This window comes from Anastrepha obliqua, chromosome 3 (assembly GCF_027943255.1).
Source record: "Anastrepha obliqua isolate idAnaObli1 chromosome 3, idAnaObli1_1.0, whole genome shotgun sequence".
NCBI classification, from domain to species: Eukaryota; Metazoa; Arthropoda; class Insecta; order Diptera; family Tephritidae; genus Anastrepha; species Anastrepha obliqua.
Window position 1 is genome coordinate 1,421,381 of NC_072894.1, and position 24,272 is coordinate 1,445,652.

The 24,272-nt window shown below is 34.8% G+C and overlaps 1 protein-coding gene across 12 annotated transcripts in view; it reads left to right on the forward strand.

Moving 5' to 3' along the window:
* Positions 1 to 23,545, forward strand: part of LOC129243152 (palmitoyltransferase app) — a 51,496-nt gene extending 27,951 nt beyond the window's left edge. For all 12 annotated transcript variants that reach the window (XM_054880326.1, XM_054880331.1, XM_054880325.1 and 9 more), the window contains 5 exons: positions 52 to 206; positions 287 to 408; positions 474 to 666; positions 921 to 996; positions 18,303 to 23,545. In XM_054880326.1, coding sequence (XP_054736301.1) covers positions 52 to 206; positions 287 to 408; positions 474 to 666; positions 921 to 996; positions 18,303 to 19,315 — 1,559 coding nt within the window. In that variant the 3' untranslated portion in view covers positions 19,316 to 23,545. The remainder of the gene's footprint in view (positions 1 to 51; positions 207 to 286; positions 409 to 473; positions 667 to 920; positions 997 to 18,302) is intronic.
* The last annotated feature ends 727 nt before the right edge of the window (positions 23,546 to 24,272 follow it).

Consider the following 24,272-nt stretch of genomic DNA (forward strand, 5'->3'; position numbering starts at 1 on the left):
GAAAAAACGGGAACGATAAGACAAGCGGCTCATTAAATATAACTATTTTAGTGTTGAAAGCAGAACATGAAGTATTTGAGGTGATAAAAAAGGCGCCATTTACTGTGATTGTTGTGTTCATTTGCTTCTTTTCGATTTGGTCAGTTATTGGTTTGGCGGGGTTTCACACCTATCTCACCACAAGCGATCAAACTACAAATGAAGATGTTAGTTCTATATCTTGACGGATTACTAATGCGCATACGTATGGTTAATTTTTTATTACTCTTGTTATTTTAAAACGTAGCTTAAGGGATCATTTTCATCGAAAGGCGGACAGCGCTCGATAAACCCATATTCGCGCGGAAATATCTGTCTCAATTGCTGCCATATACTTTGTGGACCAATGACGCCATCTTTAATAGACCGGTAAGCTCTTAATAAAGCTGAATTCGAAATGTATTAATATCATCTTCGTATAAATTGTTACACAGCCGTGGAGTTGCGACAGATGATTATATTTTACAAATGCAACAACATACCAGTCCACGTCACCCCTTAAGCGACGTGATGAGTGCTTCTCATGTTGGTACAAGCAGTATGGTTACGTCACAACCAGTGATCGCCGGCGCAGGAGGCGGTATTAGTATTGGAGGCAATGATATGAAGACCCGCCTGTACGATGAGGTGAGCAACTAAATAAAATCATTCTTAACAAATTTAATTCAAAATCGTAAAAATTGTAATTAATTCATGACCTCTCATAGATAAGTGTATACTTAAAGCTGTGAAATGTTTTACTTTATATTGTAATCTTATTTTATTTATTTTGTCGGTTCTTTTGCACTTGAAACTAACGTCTCACTTTTGGTCACAAACACATTTTATTTCAATTGTATTGCACAATCGCAACAATGTACACTGTTTGTCTTGCTTTGCAGTCCAATCCTTCTTCGGGGACTTTGGGAGGCAGTAATGGAATATATCGACCGCGAAGTTATGATAATTTACAAAACGGTAAGTCACAGCAGCAACAATACAAAAAGTGTTCATTGCAGACACTTCTACCACCCACTACTCATCAGTTCAAAAATCGGTTACTAAAACAAAAACCAGATCGACAAATATTCCACGAAGCGCATAGCGCTTTCGCTACCCCACAAATCATACATTCACCTGCCATATCGTCGTACCACTTAAATTTGAAGCGATCGCTTCATTTGCCTCTCTCTCCCGCTTTTGATGCGGGCAGCTCACCTTTGCCACTTTTGCATCACCATCCCCCACATTTACACTCCATGCACCCTGCAGCATCACATGAGCCATCCTTAGTTATAACAGCGGGAGCAAATGATGCTATAACTTCACCCATATCAACGTTAACAACTCCGATGCCCGCCACCCTGCACACCACTGCAAAGCGTCCATCGACATTACAACTTCAGGCAACTGCACATTCAGCCAGTACTACGACACTGACGACAATACATACGGCAGCACCACAGGCACCAGCGCCAACCGATTTTAAGTATTATTCACCACAACGTAGTACCGATTCCAATTTGATGCGAAATTATCCATTCCATAAAATACGTGGCATGCGTCGTCAATCAACTCAGTCGGTTGATTCCCAAAAGATAAACATAAGCGGTTACCAACCACTTCCGATGAGGCCACGTTATAAACATCAAGAAGTACTTTTTGAGCTGAAATCACCAACAAATCGACTAACTATTCGTGAATGCGACTTCGGTGGTGGCGGTGAGCCCTGTGACGACGACCAATCAATAAAGGATAGCCAAATATTTCGCGTTAGTAAACGAAATCTTTATATGAATCATCGATCCCCATGGAAGGAGCGGGACCGTTATTCCAATTTGTATGAGTACTCATTTAACATTGATTTAAACTCTATAATAGAGGATGCTGCAGGAAGCGACTCATCATAGTATGAAAAAGGCTATGATTTAACTTATATTATACTATTAACGTTGGTGAGATTTAGGAGAGAATGCAAAATGTCAGTATTTTTCAAAACCTCAATGAACAAAATAATATATTTATTGTTATATGAGTGTAGAATTTTAAAAGCAACGAAATTACCAATTATAAGAAATCTAAAATTCAAGTTCTTCAACGTGAAACTTTAAAAACGAGGTTGTTAAAGTAATTATATACAATGAAAATTATGATAGATACACAAGCCGCTGGAAGCCCACGTAAACGAGATTATAAAAATATATCAGATATTAGTGCATTCTAAGCTAAGTACATATATGTGTAGGTATGTACACATACATAAATACTTACAATACATGCATACATACTTACATATTATACACAAAAGTTGGGTCTCTACAAAAGCAACGTCGGTCATTTCATCATATACCGAACGGTCAAAGGTGGACACATTTTAGCAGCATCTAAGAAAAAGTGTATATCAGTTTCTTAGGAGCACTAAATCAACACTGATGCCAGCAATTGTGTACGAATTATTTTATCATTTTTCTAAAACATCAATCTTACCGAAAGCCGGGCATATAGCTTTACTGCTCACTGTGATTCCTTTTACTGATAACAAATCTATCAGAGGACACAATTGTCAGGCTTGATATACAAGCCTGTCATATAATAACTTTTTTCTCTTTTACCAAACAAAATATTTATTTCCATTTTTTTCATGAAACATACATAAGAATAATACAACATTAATATTGAAAAGGAAAAATGTGGGCTTAAATCAAAAACACATATGTATGTATGTACATACATATATAAATAGAATGTATAATAAATTAAATAGGAACCAAGAATTATTCGCTATAAATGAAGGGCTTTTCAAATGCTCATACTTTCATTTTTCACTTTCAGAAAGAATGCGAGTTACTCTTAGAATTTCTCGTTTCTGCAAAACTCCGAGGATATCTAATTTTTTTTCCTATGTAGAATTTCTTTTGAATAGCAATTGATGATTGTATTTGTTTCGCAGCTACTATATAATAACGTAATTTTAGATTCATCTGAGGGTCAGTGCTGATACAAATAAACAAAGTTAGGATAATAAGACGCGACTTATGAGTGTGACTGCATTGGCAGTGCCATCACCAAATTCATGCAACGCTGAAATCCAAACCGTATACATATATTTCTATACTTAAATATATACGACGGCGCCGTAGCCGAAGTTGATTACCATTCGGAATTCACAGAGAGAACGTTGGTTCGAATCTCGGAGAAAGCAAAATTAATAAAAACATTTTTCTAATAGCGGTCGCCCCTCGGCAGGCAATGGCAAACCTCCGAGTGTATTTCTGCCATGAAAAAGCTCCTCATAAAAATATCTGCCGTTCGGAGTCGGCTTGAATAAGTCAGAGCTCACTTTGCCATCAAAAACTCACTTTCGTCAAAATTGTAGATAAACGGTATTGGATATAAGCCCTCGATATACTACATATATATATATATATATATATAATTGGCGCGTACACCCTTTTTGGGTGTTTGGCCGAGCTCCTCCTCCTATTTGTGGGGTGCGTCTTGATGTTGCTCCACAAATGGAGGGACCTACAGTTTCAAGCCGACTCCGAACGGTATTTTTATGAGGAACTTTTTCATAGCAGAAATACACTCGGAGGTTTGTCATTTGCTGCCGAGGGGGGACCGCTATTTGAAAAAAAACTTTTTCTAACGTTCTCTCTGAATTCTGAATGGTAGTCGCGCACCAAACATTCGGCTACGGCGGCCGCCGTGCATTAGAGGAATTATATTTACTAGGAGCGTACAATCATATCCGGCTCGTATGTATCCCAGGACATAGGAGTATAACTGGGTGCAGAGTAGCGAATGCATTGCTAGAGAGGATACGGTAGTATTACTAACGGGACCCGAGCCCTTCCGTGGTCTTGGATTACATACCATCAAGCTAGAGCTCAAAAAGAGATGGCTAAGACTGACACTACGGTTAAGTTCTATGGGAAGGCTATAATAGATTTGAATAGCTCATAAATTAACCTAAGGACAAATTGAGAATGCTCTCTAATACGATGTCATAGCGAGTATAACCCAAAAGACATTTAGGTCAAAGTGCAAGCCTTCCGTTCTAATTCTAATCATCGATACAAAAATTAGCATTGAACAATGTCTTAATATTAAAGTTTAGGAAAATCGTTTCTTTGAATTTCAATTTGTCTCGTTGTGACCAAGAGTGCGTTGCACAGGTTGACTGCGCTGCCTCATCAATGTTTGTTGTTGTGGTTTCCTGAACAGGGAGACATTTATTTTGCGTCCACCGAAGTTTTAATATCAGAATCCTTTGTTGATTTGTGGTTGTGGTGGTTGTGTATCCAAGTGTCTAGAAAGAAAAGAGGAAACCTAAATTCCAATCCTGAAATTTCTTCAGTGTTATTGAGGAATGGTTTGCCGAAAGCTCGCTATTTTGCTCTTGATAAGCCCGGACAATTGCGAAGATAGTGAGGCATCTTTAACCTTGCCGTGTTCTATGAGAACCGCAGTTAGTCTTGAGATGTTGGGTCGACCGTACCCAAGCAGTTGTTTGGCTTTTGACACTTTATAGTCAGGTCAAGTCTTAATGGATATTATTGCACATCAAAATCGAGTGACCCATATCTAAGAATACGCTCCACAATTGCAGTATAATACAAGAGTGAGATTTTTGATTGGATACCCTACTTCTTACCTAGCATTTTTTTGCAGATATATAGAGCTATGCTTGCATTTTTAGTTTTATACTCGAATTTAGATATCCAACTAAGTTTTGTGTCGAGATCTACGCCAAGATATTTGGCTGGTGCTGATAACGCCAGCTTGGGGAAAATGCAGCTTGGTATCCTGGTCTTAGTAGTGAAAAAGAAGGAAAGCTCAGTTTTTCTGAGATTTACAGTCAGATCACTGCTTGTATTACATTCACTAAGCTAATCTAATGCTCTTTCGGTAATTTGGCTAATTATATTAGGGCACATCCCTAAAACTATCATCATCACGTCGACCGCGTACGTTTCTGCTCTAATTCGTTGTTGATTGAAGGTTGAGAGACTACTCTTAACCATTAGTAGCCATCTTTTGACAGATGTTGTAGTAGTGCTACCACCAATTTCAACGAGAATTTTCCACAGGATCGCTCACATTCTTTGTGAAATTACAAAGGGTCAAAAGTGTTTATGTGAACAGTATCTCTACAGGCCCTGGTCAAAACTGTTTACACAAGCGAAACATTTCTCAAGATTTTCTTAAAATGTCATGATTTGTCGTTGTTAATTTTGAAATATGTGTGGCCTCATGATGGAAAGAATAATGAGATGGCGCCTATCGTGGTCCCGTTACTTTGCTCTCAGCGAATTTGACAAGGAGTTACGTGATTTTAGCTCCAGTATGGCCAGATTACCATTTTCGTAACCTGATTTAACATTTTTTTTTTGTTATTTAGTCTGAGAGTTTTAGTTCTTTCTTCATGACGTTTTTCTAGCCTGTTATAATTAAAAGTAATGTTTATAATTTTGTAAAATATACATTTTTTTTTAATTACTTCAATAATTCACTTAGTTTTATTTAGCTTTACTTTTTTAACATCTGGTGGCAATGCCCGCGATTGCAGGTGTTGTTGGTGTTCTTCTGCTTTCGGCAGTCAAATCTCTCTCTCGCTACTGTAGTATTGCCTACCTTTGGATATAAAAACGCACTAAAATTCCCATTCAAAGAAAATAACACAACAAATTTTTATTGAATCTTTTAAAGAACTTTGTATGCGTGACAAATTGTCTTTAGAATGTGCGTTTTTTTTTAATAAATGTGTTGTGCTTATGTACAATTTAATTTATAAGTTATTTTTGTCAAGCGAGACTCTTTTGTTAAGGGAACGACTTATTTGCTATATTTGAGGTTATGTATATTAACTAGATAAGGTACTCTTTTTGTGAAATGTCAGTATGGTTTCTTTAGTATTTTGTGGTATTTTGTTGCTTATTTTTATAATGAATACACCTCTTGATGCCCTATGTCCCACTAAGGATTGATGGCCGGAAGAAACGATTACACCTCTATGGTTTTAATCCGCATTCAGTAAATTCAAACGCCTTTTAAAACGTGTAAAAAGTTTTCAATCTTAAGAAGAGTTGAAAGAGGGGCATTTAATATTCTTCCATAACCTTAAAAGGAGCAAAAAATTAAATTCACACTTTCAAAATATCAAATTTTATAACAACCAACTAATTTTCATTAGCACTAAAATCTTCTCAGCGTGCCCTTTTTTAACCTTCTTTTGTATAATAATACAGTTTTCTTTTTAACCTAAAGTTTCGGTAGCTTTAAATTACAAGAAAAAGAAACAAACACGAAACTTCAAAATTTTCGCATTTTCGGTATAAAAAAGCACTATATTTATTGCGAAGAGCAAATGGTTGGCAATACTGCACAACTCAGCAAACGTGAAGTCGCGTAATCTCTGATGGGCGCAATCTTATTTCTATCATTCTTGGTGTGGCCGTACGTTCAACTTCACGAAGTTAGTCAATGTAAATTAATATCAAAATATACGATTGGTTTAGGGCTCCCTCAAAAGGCACGAGTGCTCCGTGCTGGACTTTTGTCTTCCAAAATTATCACGATGTTCAAATGAGTGTTAGTTTCTATCTAAAACGTGCCAAAACTCGATGGGCTTTATAATGTTTTATTCTGCAAAGCGGAGCTGCTTAGGCATGTTTGTAAGGCTAATGCCTAGTACCCTACGGACCGCCCAAATTCAAATTTGCATACTTTTTAATCTGCGACGAATTGTGCTTTCACATATCCTCTTACCAATCAAGTCAACAAAAAGAAAATTCGGTACATTTTAGAGTTTTTCTTTGATATAGGCAAAACTGCAAACCAGGTCACTGAAATTGTGAATGGTGTTTATGGTGCCAATGCCTTACAGTTAATTAGTGCAATCTATGTTTCGTCGATTCCGTTCACGCATTTTTGATGTTAAAAAAATTGCCAAAATGTCGATAATAATAAAAAGTTTACTGGCTTGTTAGTAGTTGTAGCTTCGAGCGGGAGCGAAAGATCGACCATAAAACAGTTTTGAACCATTTGCGCAAAAGTTTTACGCAAAAATAATGGATTTATTTTTTCCTAAACTAATATTTATGAAACTAATAAAAAATGTGTAAAATATTTTGATGCCAAGTAGGAAAACTTGAAACATTCCTTGCAACGTGGATATACCCCAAATTTCTTTAATCCTTAATTCGTCATAAATATTAGTAAAACTCCACATATTCCAAAATGAACAATATTTAAAAAAAGTTTCTTATCAACGGCAAACTATGGCAATTTAAGAATAGCTGTGGAAATTTAACTCGGTGTAAATAGTTTTGATTAGGGTTGTATGTAATTAACCCACATACATACATGCATACATATGTACCTTTGTAAAAGCGCTTAGTTTTTTATTTCATTTCTGTCAAGTAATAATTAAGCCCATCTTTTACATAACAATTGCACAATATGCAATGCACCCATTATTTTCCATTCTGTGATAATTGTTGTGCATAACTCCGAACTCCGAGCAAACGAATGTTAGTAAAAAAATGAAAATGACGAGGGAACGATGACTGAATTACGTTTGCGTTAATCGTTCCTATATTCGCAGGTGTAGCAAAAGATTGAGAACCTCCCTCTTCCAACCCTTCCGTCCAACTTCGAGCCATCAGTAAGCACTCTTCCCACTCCTCTCTTGAGGGAACATGAATGGAAAAAGTGCCGCTCGGTCCTAGCGAGGATGTGCAATAATCAGTCACCACAGAGATGAACTGAAAATTTCAGAGGATACTGGAATTTACGTAAGTCTAGCTGATTGCGGAACGTGCAATGGCAGTTTTGCCAGCGACGTTCACGGATAGAACATTTAGCCTTGTATTAAATGCGAGAGTAGGAGTGATCCGAAATACCCTTGTCTGCCAAGGATCAGATAGTCCGATACTGAAGACGGACCCTATTAAAGAAGGGAAGTTTCCTCTACCAAGGGCTTATCCTCTCGCAGCACCACCGAAAGTGCAGGGACGTACCTCCTGGTATCGGTTTGATAGACTTTTAGGACTCCCCTCTTAAACCTTAGGTGATGACCTCTTTAGCAGAATCAGCGCTTATTGAAATGATCCCTCGGACTTTTCCACCTTCCGTTGTACGTGTGAAATTTAGGGTTAAAATAAAGGACTATGTCATCCATCCCCGGAGTGGAAGGCTCGGAGGGGAGCAAGACGAAGAGTAAGATTCTTTTTGTCGAGTGCCTCCAACTTAGCTCCCTTCCAAACCTACCCCAGCAAGGTCACTGCTGCTCTGTATATAAAAGTCGAGCGCTCATCGGACCATACAATCACAGTGGTAGTCCAGGGTTCTCTCTTACCACTTTCATAAAAGCTGCAGGTTCGGCGAATGCCCCTTTCTTCCATCCCTCCATGGAAATGGCACCGTCTTCCCTGCCGTTGTGGATAACCCCAATAATAATGGGCCCATCTGCTCCACCTTCTTTACGAGGAAAGCTTTCTCCTCTTGAGAGCGTTACCGATTCCAATGACGGTGCTCTTTTTGCTTTCACCGAGATTATTTTTTCAAAATTCGCAAATCAATTCGTCACGTTGTAACACGTTGAAAGATATTTTGGCGACGAAATGTTTGAACATTGAAATATTTGTTTTTTTGCAAAAGCATTAACCCTCCGTTGGGCATCTTGTTGAAAACCTTCGGTTGGACACCCGGGTCTGGCCTTTTTTCGTCCTGTTCGAGGATCCTTTTTAAAAAGTTATATCAATAATTCGATAGAAAATTAATTAAATTGAAGGTCTTCATCAAGGTCTTCCTTGATCTTGTTCCATAAATGGAGAGATATACAGTTTCATGTCGCCTCCGAACGGTAGATAGCCTTTTTTGAGGAGATTTTTCATATCATCAATGCAATCGGAGGCTTTCCATTGTCTGCCGAGGGGTTATCCCTTTAGGAAAGACCCTTTCTGTCATTTGAAATGAAATACACCCTCAGTGCGTTTGCAATCCGGTCAACCACAAACGCATTCGACTACGGAGGCCGCCCGTTAACAACCTTTGAAAAATGTTGAAGAAAGAGATTGTGACATCATTTACAGTGAATGTATAAATTTACATTCCGTGTAATATGTATCCGGAATCCTTAAATACTGGAAAAGTGCTATTTATGCAATTTCATGGTGTCTATAAGTTATCCTGCTATAGATCTCTCCATTTTCGAGCCCCTTTGGCTTTGGATATTGCTTTACTAATAGACTGGCTATGCAGATGATACGAGACGCGTCCATTAACTTATTCAAATTTTTTTCTTAAGTAATGTCAAATTTTCGATAAACAAAAAGACCATTTAAAACTTGTTATGATAGGAAATGCATAGGTACAATATATTCACAAATATTGTGCAACAGTTATAGCCAGGGTCGAGTCATGAACTTGTTCCATAAATTTTTCTTGTGTCGATTGTAAACATCCCTGAATACACAAAGCATACAAAAACACTAACATAAAAAGTTTTGCGAGTGTTTCACTTGGGCTTATTTTATGACGTAACCAATTAATACACAAGACGCAGCTCTTATTTATGAATGTATAAAAAAATATGTTAACACCCCTGATAGAAACTCAAATACTGCCATTTTGAATCTTTTTACTACTGTATTTTCTACTGGCCCAAGCGACTTTACAAAATATAATATGTATGTATAAAGTTAAATTGGTTAACAAAAGCGATATTATTTTTAATCGAAGAGCATAATTTGTGCAGAATATTACAGTAAAAATGATAAAGAACATGACACTGTTAGGGGCGTATTATATAAGTTCCTTTAATATTAAATTTTGCTGTTTAAAAATAGTGCATCTACTGCATAAATAATAACTAACATCAAAATCTCAATTTATTAACATGGCTCCGAATTAAAACCAGCGGCAAAAAAATGTATATTAATAATAATTAATGAATGAATTTATAAAAGCAATTACAATAATTTTAAGTAAACATTAAAATTTAATGTGAAAAATCGTCAAATGTTCTGTATACTGTGGTACTGAAAACAATACTTTTTATATTTAAATTTTTGAATCTCCACAATTCGGCTCAATTTTATTTTTTTATTCCGTTTGCGCCTTAAGGTATTATTTTTTCTTTAATAAATTCAAAAACATTATAATCAAACTTTATTGCCAACTCCATTTTAAAGTTTCATCATTTTTATTCTTTAAACTGGCCAAATATGTTATGTGCAGCTTAAGGCTCTTTTATTCCATCCATGTTCGGGAATACGAAATGTGTTTGCTCTGTTGGGTGCTCTCGCTAATTCGTCTACCTTGAAAAACCCAAATAAAGTGGAAAATAATCCGCTCTCTCGTTAAGAGATGTCCGACATTTGTGAGTAATGATGGAATTAGTGACAACCCCACTAGGAGATTTAATCGTCAGACAGCTATCTCGTTATTGGCGAGAACTTTAGACTGAAATACGCTGCAGTGATTAGGAAGACGAGTTTCTTACTCGCTTCCACGACAGTTGGTTCTACGTTACCGAAACGACCCGGATTTATAGCCAACACAACAACAAGCTTCTTACAGTAGGCGCCAAAGCCAACTTTATCGCAGTTTTTCTGATCAGGTATATTGTCAACCCACTGAAGTCTAGCTGGAATTCAGAAAAGCCTTAAAATGTATGAATAACCATCCACGCGCTAGATCAGAATATTTACTTAGCTGTTTTTTGGTTTATGATGTTATCTTCAAACATTTTTGTTATGGCAATACCACAGTTTATGGCTGTTTGGCTGGATAAATTTTGTTCACTGTGAGAGTCGACGCACCTTCTTCTTTATTTGGCGCAATAACAATTGTACAGTGTTCGCCAAACAAATATTCAGTATAATCATGGCCTTCGATAACTGATATTAACCAAGCTGAATAGAAATAGTAATAAAATGAAAGTTTTCGTAGTGATGTCGTATTTTTTTGTTGGACATCACATACCTTGTGTTTATGCAGTGAATAGTGCCACAGCTCGTAACGTAAAACTCCTTTCTGATATGATCTGTATTGCAAATTGAGGAAGCGTTCTATGCTTTTGTAGAATATATGTAAGTAGAATGTAAAGAATGGAAGGACACAAAAATAATGTATTAAGTTTTGTTCTTCTTTTTTCTGACGTATTTTGATATTTCCTCTAAAAATTTGTGAAATTTCGTTGAGGAATTAAAAAAAAAAAATAAAACAGGAAGCCGTCATCAGTAAGTCAATTTAACTAATTAAATAATTTTTCGATACAAATGTATGCCAATCGTGGTAGTCTTCCTTTTTTAGTGGGTAGATGACATCATTGTTCAGTCTTGTAACGATAATTGACAGTTAGATTAAGGAAACAGGGTAAGGCCTGCAGTAGCTGGGAGCACGGCCTCCATGATAATGGTGTTAACCATAGTACGACACCGTAAATTAAAAATTACGTAAACTTATCGGACAGTACTGATAATAAAATTTGCAAATAATATTTTATTTGGCTCGCTGAAAAATTGAGCAACGTGTTGTGGATAGTTGAGAGGAAAATTATTTTTCTGACGGGTCAGGCTCCAAAATGTATATCTGTCGTCCACCAAAAACCAAATATCTTAAAAAATAAACTACAAACACAGTTGAACGTGCTCGATCAATTCAAGGTAGCAAAGCAAAATCCAAAACACACTACTAAACTAACTAAGGAGTGGCTTGGATCTGATCAATTATTAATTGATATTTAATTCTTTTAATTCCCCTTCAAAGGAATGCTTCTAGCACTCGATTCTTCTAAGTTGTCAAGCAACTTGTAGCAACATCAAAGCTATTAAGCAGGGTACATGAGATGGTGGAGTATGCAATACAGACACTTTAGGAGGAAAAATTTTGCAAAAAAGTTTTGGGCGCATTGCGCTTTGGCAATGGAGAATATCGCAGACAATGTGTTCCCTACTCCTCTGTAATGAGTCGCTTAAAACAACAACTACGGATCCGAGCTTTTTTGTAGCATAGTTGGAGGGTTCAGCAGGTCCAAAATCACTTAGGGGGTTATAGTACGGAAACAACTGTTTATGTTAATGCGCTGGACACTGTTAGGAAGTTATTGTACGTAAAATTGCTTAATGGCTTACGTACATACAATGGTATCTCTTTTTTAATATGAGTTGATACTTAATAAAACTCAAACTTTTAACCACTTATTATAAAAATTAAAAAAAATATATAGATATATTTGATATTCTTTGCTTATTAAATAGCTTACATGTACAGGAACGTACAGAAGCTAACCAACTTTTTCTTATAAGATCTGTGGCTATATAACTGGCTTTCTGGTCTCATCGTCTGCTTTTTCCATCCAAATTAAAAAAAAACACATGAGTGAAAGGAGTAAATTAAGATCTAAAGTCCTACTGCTGCCTGATATACTGAATGTATAAGTGCATACTGTATGGGCAGGGCATAAGGCATAAGAGTAACATTAATACAAATTATTATTATTTTTTAAAAAGGCTTGAAAAAGTTTTATTTTATAGATAAATTGCAATAGTTTAAAAATGTTGTGTTACCAATGTAAATTTTCTTGCAAGATACTTTCAGAGCCATTTACTGCAAAAATGAGAGAAGCCATTAAACAAATTTTGGTGGAAGATTTTTTTATTTCTTTGAAATAATTTTTATAGTTCTGGTGGTAACCTTAGGAACGACATACTTAGTATGATACAAACCATACATATAATATTTTAGTATTACAGTTTATTACTCTTAGTATTACTAATGGTTATTTTATTTAATTGCGTTGAGTTATTGTCGCTCGTTTAAGATTTTTATATTTGTTTTAACTATTCTCTGTCTCTTTCTCTTTGTTTCTGCATTTCGCCCTCTCATGTCGCCATGTTTTGTATTGATATCTAAAATCTTTTCTAAAACCACAAAAAAACTTTCTAATCGATTTGATCTAAATAAATTTCGAGTCAAACCATAAAAAAGCCGCGGCGCGTTAAAACAATAAAAAGAAAGAAATATACTAGATTGGGTGAGTTGATATGTTATGAATTGTAATAATAAGATTTTCTAAATGACAGAACACAATAAGGAAGAAGAAAACAGATCTTATCTACACAACAGTCAATTGCGAATTATTAGATAAATATATTGTTTCGTTGACTTTCTCTGGTAGTTCAATATGTAAAAATAATTGCCTACAAATATTTATTGGAATTTTCATTTTGTTATCAAGGTATAATATTATGAGAAATAGCTTTATTTTTTGGTTTGGCGATTTCCGTTAGCAAATTTTTAAATTGTTAAACTATATACTCTGATTTGCAATTATTTGAAATTATTTTGCACGTTATCTTAAATCTTGGCCACTGCAGTTTTTGCTGATTGTAACCGTTGCTTAAATTTGCTTTTACTTTGCCCTTCACACAATCTGCATAGATACACATGTTTGTATGGGTATTTATTTGTTTGATAACATTCATTCACAAATAACTCCGAAACTCCAAAAAATTATGCTGAGGAAACAAAGACGTATCCCCAGCAAATCACAATTAATGAAAATTAAAAAAAAAGGAAAAAAAAACATTAAAAAAATTTTATTAAATAGGTATTTATTTACTTAGCAGTAACAAATTTTCTAGGTGACGTGTACCCCCTTTTGGATGAATCATACTTTCCCGAAAATTCTTTTGTGTTATTTAAGATTCAAAGCTGATGGCTGATCCGTGGAAATACTTCTAGTCATTAAAAATAATTCATTTTATACAAACCAGTATTATTTTGCGTGTATATATTCCGGTTGAATTGAATTAAATAGACAATCCAGGGATTTTAAATGTCAAAACTGCACTGAAATTACGCTGCACTCCAGGCAAATGAAGGTCATGACGGCAACGAATAGTTGCATCGTCCAGTGAAATGCGCATTACATGGTCCAAAATCCCTCTGTGAGCTCACCAAATCATACACAAGGGCGGCTATTAACATAGGCATAGAGGACTTACCCATTTCAATGGGCATTGCACAGGATATTGCTGTCTTCTATTATCTCAGTAAACCGAACTTTTATATGTGTACAACTGAATGCCATTTTTGGAGCATGAAACGGCGGAGCACATTTGTGCTATTATCGCAAGACGTAGGTGGCGAGAGTCCTCGATCCCTCACCCCTGGGGTAAAAAGCAAATTTGAAATCAAAGGACTTAATATATTGACCACATCAGAGAACGCAACGTACTAAGTTCAATAATAACAATAACATAATTAATATAATAGTAAAATGTAGAGGTGCATTATGCACTGATGTATGCATATGTACGAATACAATACACTAATATATTTCATATATATGTAAGTAGAAGCATAGACAGCGAGACCATTGACCAGCATTCATACCATATATAACATACATATCTATCTACATGTTTATTTCGGCTAATCTGTGTGAATACTTCGCAAATATTCCTTGAATGTTTACTGTGTGAAGGGTACAACGACTTTGGTGTAGTCCAATTACATAGTTTTGCTGTTAATTTCTTCTTTGTTTTTTGTAAATTAATATAAATATACATACCTAATCAAAATTACCGTTTGTGCAAAATGTGGAAATTTCGGTAATACATGTTCGGTAATACATTTATGTACTTTCTCTGAATGAATATTTGTATGGATCTACCTCGCTTCACATTTCCACCATTTCACAATCTTAAATTTGATCGACGATTGGCAGATGGTTCCTCCACAAACTCTTTAAATATACAAATATTACCAATACTTTTTTTAATTTTTTTTTTGTATTTAATTAATGAGATACGTGAAGTTAAATTATATATTTTATATTTTCTCTTTTCTTTTCTTCCCTTGTACATATATATGTCTTGTTGCGTTATATATTTCTTTGCATAAATTAAAAAAAAAAAAAATAAATAAATAAATCCGAAACCCAAATTAATTGAAGCTCCTGAGTTGATTCAACCTTTACTTACTGAAGATGGTGAGAGAGTACAAAGTGTCTAAATCGAATACGGTATTTCCGCTAAGCATTTATGCGATATACTCGTATTATTTACAAACATTTACTTATATACCTAGTAAAGTACATTCCGTTTAAACAAGTGCATGCTTTTTCAAAGGTGTCGAAAGTCTGAATTGAGTAGTCCTTTTTAATGAAATTCATAGCTAGACATACATACATACATATATAATACTTATAATGTAATAGAATGCATACACAATTAATTTAATGCAATTCTTAATGTTAAGTTGTTATTGAAATACATACACCTACATGTATATGCATATATATAGTTCAAGACGATTTATTTTTTTAAGTAAGATACACAATGTAACATACCTACGTTGACGAGATTTATTATATTCGCCTTACACTCACACAAGAAGAGCTGTGATTGTACGTACATTAATTGGCAAAAGGCCAGTCATTATCTAGATTTATTTATTAACACTGCATTTAATATATTAGATGTATTTTGTATATGATATAAAAAATGAGATACGAAATTTGGAATACTCCTTACCACATTTATCAATTTCAAATAGGAATGCGTGTATTATCAAAGTTAAAAAAATTTGTTCTAATTCACGGACATTTTTCAGATACATACATACATACTTAAGTAATGAAAATCCAATTTAAAGGATGAATTATTATTCTTCCCCAAATTTTATGGGGAATGTTTTAAGATGTTGCGCAACAACAACAACAAATATACCATAGAGAGAGCTGGATCTTACGAACCTTCTAGAAGTTATAGCTTTTATTCTATAAAATAGATCGTTCTCTGCTTCTGGGGCATGAAACATCAACAACTTTAGAAAATGTATTTTGTTGTCATCCGTAGGCAAAATCGAGGCGCACACCACAAATTTTCTTTCGGTCTAAGCTGATAGAACTTTTATTTTTATTAGCCAAAAAAATATTACTTCACTGCCAGTAACTGATACTTTAGTAATTCGCCCTTATACACCCTACGCTGTCTGACAAGTTGTTGATTGAAATTTTCAACTGTATTTTTAACAAGGAATCTGCTGGTCTTTATCGGAATAACATTCGGTGAATAAGCAGGGAGCCATACCATTCCTTTATATTTATTGATTACATCATTCTGGGTCATTGCACCATTGGAATACCTTATCGAATACAGAATTTGACTGGGAACAGGAGTCGGTTTAAGTTGAAATACCTTAATAATTGGCTTATGTGGCAGCAGTGTCATTATATACTGCCAAGAGTAACACATTTTCGTTAAAATTCTGCAACACTCAATTTCCCTCCATGTATGTACTTACATAAATACATACACTAGAATAGTGTTTTTGGTTAAAAGTTTTATCGGAGAAGTATAATTGAAAAATTGCATGCGTTCTTAATTGACATAGCAGCAAGTATAAGTATGTAAAGCTAAAATCAAAACGTTGAATAGAAAGAACGCTGAAAACCAAGTAAAGGAAGTTCCGGTTCGTTCCCCTAAAAAGGTTTTCACCAATTTAATTCAACCTTGCTGCTTTTTAATGTGCGTGTAATACGCTTGTTTGTAGTAGCACAACAATAAATCAGCAGACATAATTTTTTGGAAAAATTAATGCTAAAAAGCAACATAATCGAAATAAAAGAAATTCAAAGCAATATTGTGAGCCGTCCAAATGCAAAAAACGAAAACCAGTAAACAAAAAAAGTGGAGATTTGTTAGCGGCCACTTCTGACCTTTTTTGCCTACTTAAGCTGCTATTGGTGGTGCCGCACCTTAGCCATAACCGTAACCATAGCAATCTGCTGTTCGGATCAAACATATGGCCATCACTGTAAACGATTATAGATGCCACACCACAACGCCGTAGCCGTATGGATCTATTGAATTTTGGCTGTTCCCTGTAATCGTAAGCAGCCGGGAAATACTTGACATTTGCGATAAAAATTTGTAAATTAGAAATGAACGACGAAAAATTAATTGACTTAGTGGAAAATTAACCGTGTTTGTACGACAAAATGCAAATGTTCTCATTAATTCTACTGCAATATCAGTTATTTATGGTTATGGCGTGACTAATCGGCAAATGCTGTAATGTTGTAGCCACGGCACCACTAATTGCAGCTTTATTCACGGTGAACGTAGCTCCGGCACATTTGACACAGCGAACATACACATGAACACCATATTTGTAAAAGGTGGCACTTTTGTTTTAATAATTTGCTAATCTAATTGATGTTGAAAGAAATTTAACTACAAAAAGAATTATTTCAATTGGTTGATTCGTTTTTGATGTAATAGCTGCAGTTGATGATTTTTTACCACCTTTCTTCATATTGCCACGCCCCTTTATGGACTCCTCTACATTAACCAGCCTGCATAGCTAAGTTTTAAAATTCAAAAAACCTCTTGCAAATCGGAGCCTTCTGAGCGAAGTTAATACTTATACATTACATATGTACGTATTTCAGAACTTTATTTTATAAGATGTGTAGGTTCCAATGTGGATTATTCTAACGGGTTTGTGATAAAGGGTATTCCAAAAACAAGAAAAAAAGAAATTTGTATAACAGTATGTACAGCACAACGGCATATATATATGTAAATACATATGTATATATCCATGCAATATGTACCTATATATGTATATATACTTACTCCAGCCACTATTATTTCGTATCCCTACGATTTCTTCGCCTACACACTCCGTTGCAAAATTTAAACACATTACTTTTTTTTTTATAAACAAAAATTATAAACAGATTTTTTTTGGTATGCAGTTTTATAGTCCATTGAATTTTAGGGCAAGTTTGAAGTGACAACAAAATATCGTTGATTTGTGACTACCTTTTTGCGAGGTGTCACGTCTTCTCTGCCATACAAAGCACATGCTCGAAGTTGGAAGAAAAACTCTTGCACCGTCAACAATTCAAGGGGCTATAAAAGTTCACAAACAAATTCTAAAAATCCTAGTTAAAAAGTTGAAAGAAGGACGGGGTTGAGGAGGTAAGGGTACGCATTAATAGTGGTTAGGACAGGTACATATATTGTAACAGATTATTGTTGTGAATTAAAAATTGGTTTTGACTGGCTTTTAGAAGAGATCGCTTCTTCTTGTGATTAGTTTTGTTTGCTCTTAAATTTTATTTTGCTTTGTTATATAACCTAAAAACAATTGAAGTAAATATATTCACGTGCATAAGTGTGTATATTTAAGATGATGAGAAGACGTATATGTGTACTAATATATTATTCTTTTTTTGTTAAACAAATGTTTTACAGGAAACTCCAATAGCCTTGCGCATTTGGTTGACAACGAAATTCCTCTTTCCCAGATGGACATACCCCAGACACAAACCGCGCAAATGCAACGCCAATTCCGGCACCATAAAGATCGTGCGCAATCGAACACAACATTGAAAGCCTCCGAAAGCAATAATATTTTAAATAATTTCGACTCCAACGTAGCCACCAACGAAGATATTGTCGAAATAGTCGGCAAAACCGAGGTTGTAGCCGCCGTGGCAGCGATCGCTGCTACAAATCAGGCTCGCGAACGCCAGAATCGTTCAGACAGCTACAGCAACTTATTTTATGCGGAAAGTGGATCTATGAATACGAACAGCCATATTTGCAATAGCCCAACATTACCGTCAAGTGTTTCGGCTATTGAACGTTTAGATAAAGAATCGCCCGATCTTCCAATGGAAACAAATGCGACAAGCCTCGCTGTGAACATGGACAGCAAGGATTCTAAAGATTTTGCCGAAAACACTCAACATTTACCAACAAGCGAAAAACAACAAACGAACTTGATTAAACCCATGCCCCAAATAGAGAATGTGTATAGTAACGTCGCACAAATTGATGCGAATGCAGTGATGGCTAAACATGAAGACGAACATCGGAACGCTAGTTTACATGTGTACTCCAACTTAATGGATGAACAGAAACAGCACGAACTGTCATTACAAGTGACCCCACAACATAAACAAACATCCCAACAAAGTATTAATCCAACCAGTGTAATGCTGTCATCAGCATTATTAAACGACGATCTCGACTTAGATGATCCAGTTAGTGCATCATTTGTTGCACACGAAAATGTAGATTCCACATTTGTATCTGGTAATAATATTGGAAGTAGTAGCACTTTGAATGGTCTGAACCGTTTGCGTATGCTAAACCACACAACCATGATAAATACTGCACTTGATTTAGATAGCTTAGATGGATCCAGCTTAGGCAACAACTCTCAATCGTGCTTAGTTAAAGGGGCACCTCCGATATCCTAAGCCTAAAAATGAACAAGCCACACATACGAATGCATATAAACTTCCATATGCTATGTGTATGTACATACACACATACCCACGTAATTCTAAGAATAATTAACCTCCAAAAGAAGGCTCCACAGGCAGATACCAGATATTTGTATTCGGTACGTTTGTGCGTTTATACGTTGTACGTCCATAGCGGCTATGAATAGCGTAGCTTGGTACGTTGGCACATGGTACTATGCACCGCTTAGAGTTGATCAGTTGACTTTCGTCACATAAAAAAACTAACTGGCTTATTTGTATCTTTCCAACTGTAGTCGCCTATTGACTAATAATAACATATAGCTAAACCAATATTATTGAATTAATAGCTTCCAAAATGTATGTATAACATAAAAAAAACGTTTTCAGTCCTGGATCATTTTTTTTTAAATGCTGCTTCGGAATACGCATAAGCTTTAATATACTCGACGCTATTTTCAACTTTAAATAAATATGTAACATACATTTTTTGTCGACTGTTAGAAGCTTATGCCGAACTTTCTTGTAAGCAGCTGTATTTCATAAGCTGCTACACCTGTCTGCAAGAGAAAACTATTTCAATTTGAAGGCATTGCACTTCACCTTCAGCCCTTCATTACTTGCATCAAAATTAGTGCAAAACCAACTACAGAAGAGCCAATTTAAAGTTATTTATAAAATACTGTTTTGTAGTTTTATTACGGATGTTTTTGTCAGACATCAAAGAGATTTTTTGTGGCACGGTTTTATGACAGGGAATAAATTTTGTATTGCTTAAATAAAGTGGGCGAATTGGGAGTATAATATTTATTTTATTATATTTTATATCTATATTATATATATTTTAATATAGATTTTTAATACTCTTATAATGGCAGTTACCCATCTCTGCTATAGACGTTTTGCGCATGCGCAGGCTTAATATGCATTGGTTTAAGTAAATACTATACATTTTGCATTGAAGCGAGTTTGACGTATCTTCAATGGCGGTTGAAAATTAATTTGATCTGGATGGATATCTGATAAAAAATTAGAACTATGTTAGTTATCTTAGTGCGTTGACTGCTTAGTATTTCATTGCTGAATAAATTTTCAATATTTATGTTGCCGTCCATTATTTTATTTGAAAAAAAGCCTAACTCTTGGACAATTGTTTTCATTAAAACTGATTTTGCCGTTCCAACCGGGCATTTGTTCAGTAATTTTCTTATGAGTTACATGTTTCACGCGCTGTTTTTGAATTTTGCACATAAACGCAGTCCCTCGCTTGTTTGTAGTACATATAAGTCAAACAAATATTGCCATTGAATTATTGCGTCCGAATTACAATAGATTTTGATAAAAGGTCATCGTTTAAACCATTTTTCATCAACTTAAGAATATGAAAATTTTTGGAAATGTGTAGTCCTGGGGTCAAATGTAATTGAATAAACATTCGCGCCCACGCTTTTTAACATATACAAAGATCCTTTCTGCAAATTAGCAGATTCTTCTTTTGACGAGTATAAATTGTGTGTTGAAGAAAAACTTCATATTTGATTCGTCTACTTTTTAGATCTTTTTAACCTTCGTGACACCATCGCTTTCATATTTTCAGGAATTCAGTTCTACAAGTTTATACATATATTAGAAATTTGAAACTACTAGCTATATATTTAATACAAAACTTAAAACAAATTTACCGTAATTTCTTCTGTTTTTGCGTCCATTAGGTTTCTCACAAATAGCCACTGTTGTTAAGTAACTCGGCAAGTAATTTATTTTTTATTAAGAAGAGCTTTTAAAATTTTAATTTTCGACGCGGCTGAAGTGTTTTTAGGTGTAGCAACATCAGGACTACGATTTTCCTCCCCAAACGTAAACAGGACAGAACCTCACATCAGCTATCGTTAAACCACTTTTGAGTTATTTTAGCGGTATGTTTGAGATCATTGACATGCTGAAATACAATATCTGAGGTTATTGTATTGATTTTTTCAAGTCGCGGGAAGGTTCGTTGACGAAATTTCGACGTCATAGTTGACAGTCATCTTGCCGACTATTCGCTGTACATTGCCAACTCCCCCACATCACAGCGCTACCGCAGGCCACGGCAACGTACGAATCATTTTTTGTCTCTAAAATATATAAATATTTACTCACCAGCTCCTAAGTATTCACAAGACCACTTTTTTTAATAAATTTTGTTTAGTTTGCTTTTGCCAATGTCGTAATGTTGCAGAATAACAAAACAAAAGGAATTTATTACATTCACCTTTTGCTTTTTTTTTGTTTACACTTCTGTTGTGTAAAAAGTTCATGGCGATATCTATTAGAAGTATCTCATTAGATGAAAATGTGGCTTTACTTTTGCCGAATTTTTTGTTTTTGAGTTACGACGTTCTTCCCGACAAGCGCGCGATATGTAGAATATACTTTATTAGGGCGTTCGTGATTCTGTGCTTTAATATGACGTCGTACCTGTGTTGTTTGCATTATATATAAGTATATAAACTTTAATATAATTGGAGTTTATACCCTTTTGTTGGGTTAGACCGTTATTCTGTTATGCATTTAAAAAATGCAATTGACCAAAAGCCGTAATTAGAATTACATATTTGCAGTTGAGTCTTCCAATTTATTTTGATAACAAAGCCTGTTAAATAAATGTAAGCTTGGTTATGTAAAATACTAATTTGTTGCTTTATAATTCCTATTGAACATTTAAACGAACAGATTTTCGGCAAAGGCAGCTCTGTATAAACGATATTTTAGAATTTTAAAGACAATTCGTTTCAATAAACCTCAGTATAAAAGAGCTTTTTCAGGTTAGGCTATTCCGAATCACATTTGAGGATCTGCTGTAGTCAAATTACTCAGATTTTTATGGCGTAAAGCACAAATCATCGCAGATATTCCATGTATAGTTTTGCACTTCATTGAATTCTTATTTCACTTTTGATATATGTATAAAAGTTTGGTGGAGTATTTTAAATTTAAGAATATTTTTGTTCCGTACCACAGTTGATGATTGGATTGTAGAACAATAAAATACCTTCTATGAAACTATGTACGCACAAAAAAAACCAAGGATATGGAATATTACCAACGGCACCATCTACCAGCTACGGCCACTCTCCCAAAAGAAAAAAAGTAAAACCAACCATAATAACATTGTAGGAACGCTAAACTGGCACATAATTTCGGGATTTTCATTTCGATTTTAAATTTGCGTTTTCATGATTCCATAATAATAAGTGAGTCACGATATTTTTTTACGTACAGTGTAATAATAAATAATAAAGAACTATTTGTCCTTGCCGTACTGCACCACACAATTAAGTTGAGAGCTTGATTGTAAATGGTACGGTTGAGTGCAAAATACCGCTTTTTTTTATAGTCGTGCTTTGCTATCACTATTATTAATAAATCTGTAGCGCTAATATCTCTATGAGAAAATTTGGGCTTTGGGAACGCAATATAATTTCCCAAAGAAGTACAAATGGCAAAGAGTTTCGCAAAATTGATACCTTCACAATTAACGGAGAAGGATTATTGTAAATATCATATAATCTGTGGTAGCGGTTTAGATGTACATGTTTGTAGCTGTATCCAACTGATGCAACCACGTTTCCTTTAGGTTATTCATTAAGGTGTATGATTCAACAAATTAAATGTATGAATTAGTCGTACTTATTTATTAAATCATATTAAATTTATGTACATTTTAAGTAATTCAACTAACAAGTTAACAATGTTACATAACAAATTATAATAACTAAGAGGTTAAATGGCTGTGCCTCAAATGCGAACAATGCGAACCTTAAGTGAAGAACTTCGCTAAATTAAGTTGAATTGCTTGTGCTCGTCGTGGTTCATGTTGTACCATTTTGTAATTGCATTTTAGTTTAATTACTTTTAGACGATAAGGCTTAGAAAACATTCGTAAATCCGCAATCCGCAATCCGTAGATCCGGAAAATGCCATTAATATATGGAAGTTATGTGGAATTATTTAAGATTTTATATCGAACAACAAAAGTTATCTAAGATTGTAAATAATGAAACAAATATTATATGATAAACTAAATAATAAATCAACCTGATTAGTTATAAACGTTACGATTACTACTATTGAGATGTTATCATGTTAGAATTGCAGAGCAAAATATTACATAAATTCGTTACTGTGACTAGGGGAGAATGTGAAAACTATAAATGAATAAAGCAACGAAAATACACAAAATACGTCTTTTACTCAAGTGAAGATTTTCGGATTTTGATATGAAGATGTAGAAAAAAGAAATCCATTAAGGCGTTAGAAATAAGGCGTTAGAAATAAAGAGTCTTACCTAGATGTCAGTAGTTTACATTACGGTATACTTTTTATGTCATATTTGACATTTGTGAATTAAACAGATAGATGTACAATTTTATACGAAGGAACACCACGTTAAATTATTGAAACTTATTATGGAAATGGTGGCCGTCGTAGCCGAATGGGTTAGTGCGTGACTACCATTCGGAATTCGGAGTACGTAGGTTGGAATTTCCGCGAAGCACCAAAATGAAGAAAAGTTTTTTCTAATAAAAAATATCTGCCGTTCGGAAGGAGCTCGGCCAATTATACATATAATTATATATATTATGGAAATGGTCGATCTTTAAGAAAAAATATCGCAAAATTCGTGATTTTTTTGGTGGAGTAATCGTTCGAATGAGCAGACAATTCAAAGGTTTGTGAAAAAATTCATAAAAATTGGAGGAAAAACAATTACTGACAGTCCAAAAACTAGACGTTCTGTGGAGAATATTGCTGCTGTAGCCCAAAGTGTTGCTGAACAACCTTTAACACCGATATCTCGATATTCTCAATAATTAGGCAATCATGAATCAACTATTAGACGGATTTTGCCTGTAGACATTTAAATGATGCCTTTATCACATATAATATTATAAGCCGTATTTTGAAT